Here is a 3,081-nt window from a genome sequence, read left to right on the forward strand (position 1 = left end):
GGGGGCCCCCATCACCACCCTCATTCATACCATCGCTTGCTGATACAAATGCACGCTGCTGCTGAGGTTGATGGTGATGCTGCTGCTGCTGCTGCTGCTGCTGCTGTTGCTGCTGTTGTTGCTGTTGGTCTTGATGCTGCTGCTGCTGATGATGTGGTGTCGGTGGTTGTTGCTGCTGTCGCTCCTGGTTAATAATGTTGCTGCTGCTGCTGCTGCTGCTACTGCTGCTGCTGCTGCTGCTGCTGCTGCTGCTTTGCTCTGCAGCTGAAGGCGGCCCGTTGACGTTGGGGCCCCCCGCCTGGGGGGAGAGGGCCTCCATGGAGGTTGTTGCTGCAGCAGCAGCAGCAGCAGCAGCAGCAGCAGCAGCAGCGACAGCAGCAGCTACGGCAGCAGGCGCTGCACTGCAGCACAGCACAGCAGCAGCACAAGTGTCAGGGGGCCCCTAAAGGCTTGGGGGCCCCTGGTGCCCCCCTGGAGGCCCCCGAGCAGCAGGCGTCGCTGGTGTAAGAGAAGAAGGGTACAGCAGCAGAAGTTGTTGCTACTGCTGTTGCTGCTGCTGCTGCTGCAGCTGTTGCTGCAGCTGCTGCTGCCACTGCTGCTGCTGCTGCTGCTGCTGCTGCTGCTGCTGCAGTCAACTGGCTGTAGGGGGCCCCCAGCTCAGCTTCCCCCTGCAACCAGAAACATATATGAGAGGGTATGAGGGTGCGGGGGGCCCCCGGGCCCCTGAGGCCCCAAAAAATCAGAAGAGGGTAGGGGGCCCTTGCTGTGCTGCAGGGTGGGCGAGCTGCTGCTGCTGCTGCTGCTGCTGCTGCTGCTGCTGTTGCTGCTGCTGTAAAGAGGCAGGAACAAGCGCAGAGGAAGCAAAGTGAGAAGCAGCAGAAATCTACGAGGGTTTAGGGTTTAGGGTTTAGGGTTTACGGGCTGCTAGCTCTAAGAAATGAAGATAGATATGCTGCAGCTGACCAGGCGGTCTCGGGTTGCGGTGCGGTGACGTAAACCCTAAACCCTAAACCCTAAACCCTAAACCCTAAACCCTAAACCCTCGTGTTTTTTTTATAATAAACACTTTTATTAAAGGGTTTATATAAAGTTTATTTCTTTTTTTGTTGCGGGACCCCTACCGTCAAACCCTAGGGCTTTCTCTGCCCCTGAGCTGGGCTGCTGCTGCCTGGCTGCAGCAACAGGAATCGTAAACCCTAAACCCTAAACCCTAAACCCTAAACCCTAAACCCTAAACCCTTTTTGTATTTAAAAAGACCCTTCAACACACTCAACAAACACCAACTAGCTGACCCTAAACCCCTTATCTTTATCTATTGCTATTCATATGCAGATGTATTGTTGCTGTCTAGTGTATGGGGGAGACAAACATAAATTTTTATTTTTTTTATTTTTCTCTGCTGTATATACACCGCAGTATTCTTACGAGCTGTATATACACCCCAATCTACACATACTAGCCAAATGAAATGCATATGTTAGATAGATATATATAGAGAGACAAACCCAGCACCTATATATGTAAACATATACATCAGCATATAGAGAGAATATAAAAACTTATATAAAAACTTTTTATTTTTTGTTTTTTGTTGCTGGGAACCAGACAGAAGCAACGAAAGTAAAGAAAATGTTTATCGATTGCATGCACCTTTAGTGCAGCACAAATCAATAAATAAAATGTTTATTTATTTTTAGATAGAAGGAGATGTTTCTCGCTAGCAGCAGCAGCACAGCAGCAACAAGTATACTGCAGCAACTCATACCACAGCTTCTCCTTCTCCCCATCAGCAGCAAGCTGCTGCTGCTGCTGCTGCTGCTGCTGCAGCTGTACCCGCAGCACCATGCTGGGGGGGGCTCTGCTGCTCCTCTGGGGGTTGACTCTGCTGCCCCCCACGGGAGCTGCTGCTCATACTGCTCTTGCCAGCCCCGCGTAGTTTATCTCTGCATGCACGAGTTTATACCCCCGAGTATACAGCGGGGCCGTCTGCTGTATAACCCCGAAAGAAAAAACAAAATAATTTTTAGGCGGTAATGCCCCTCGTAAACCCTCTAACTAAAACACTCAGCATCGGCGAGTTAATATTTTTTGTTTGTAGTTGCTAGCACTATTTCATTCGGGCTGAGAGGTGAATATAATTTCAGAAGAAAAGAGAAGAAGAGGGGGCGCAGTTTACTTATTTATTATTTTACTACAGCACNGAATATAATTTCAGAAGAAAAGAGAAGAAGAGGGGGCGCAGTTTACTTATTTATTATTTTACTACAGCACATCTCCACTGCAAGATAAAAACAAAAGAGAACTCGTGAGGCTTTGAGTATAGAGTAAGAGCTTAACTATGAAGCCATGAATACTATGAAACTTGTTATACTCCCCCCACACAAAAGTTTTACTGTGGAGGAGCTCACCACGAGATACTCCGAGGCATACTGAGGGGGCTCGGTGAAGGGATGCATGCGGCCTGCAGGCGGCGCAGCAGCGGGCTGTCTGGGCGGGGGGCTGTGCGTGTCAGTGCCCCCCTTCATACACCCAACAGAAGCTGCATGCATTCTCAGCGGTAAGAGGAGTGGAAGCAGGGCCCCAAGAAGAAAGGAACGATGAAGCTCTTGTTTAGTACAGAGGAGACAGTGCAAACGAGAACAGTATGCATGCACTCCATCGTGGTCGCCTGAAAATATCGGGTTTCAGGGCTTGCCCCTGGCTAAACAAAGTGTATAATAATATCTCCATAAACAAATTCACGCGCTGCAGGCCTCTCGCCGCTGCAACCACTCCAAGAAAAGGATCAACACAAGCGCAGCAATTGCCGTTGGCAGCCTCATATTTACAGGGGTCAAGAGACTCTGAAACAGAGCTGCTGCGGGGGAGGGCATAAGAACAGCTCTTTCTTAACAAAGAGATTCCAGGGAAATATTCAATGCACCGCACTGAGCTCACTCCCGGAGCAGCCCCAAGCTGTATGCCGCGATATTCGGGCTGCTGCTGCTGGTGCTTCTCCTGCTGACGATGATGCTGGCAGCGGTGACGATGGTAACGGTGGTGATGATGATGGTGGTGATGATGATGATAGTGGTGATGAT

The 3,081-nt window shown here is 50.0% G+C and overlaps 1 protein-coding gene across 1 annotated transcript; it reads right to left on the reverse strand.

Annotated features, from left to right (window-relative positions):
- Positions 1 to 24: 24 nt before the first annotated feature.
- EMH_0050230 (uncharacterized protein) lies at positions 25 to 1,846 on the reverse strand (the record flags this gene model as incomplete). The annotated part of the gene is made up of 3 exons (XM_013496626.1): positions 25 to 330; positions 543 to 723; positions 1,767 to 1,846. The coding sequence occupies 3 exons, from the start codon at positions 1,844 to 1,846 to the stop codon at positions 25 to 27; spliced, it is 567 nt and encodes a 188-aa protein (XP_013352080.1).
- Between the last annotated feature and the right edge of the window lie 1,235 nt (positions 1,847 to 3,081).

Source organism: Eimeria mitis, genomic scaffold, assembly GCF_000499745.2.
Source record: "Eimeria mitis Houghton genomic scaffold, Emh_scaff2200, whole genome shotgun sequence".
Classification (NCBI taxonomy): Eukaryota; Apicomplexa; class Conoidasida; order Eucoccidiorida; family Eimeriidae; genus Eimeria; species Eimeria mitis.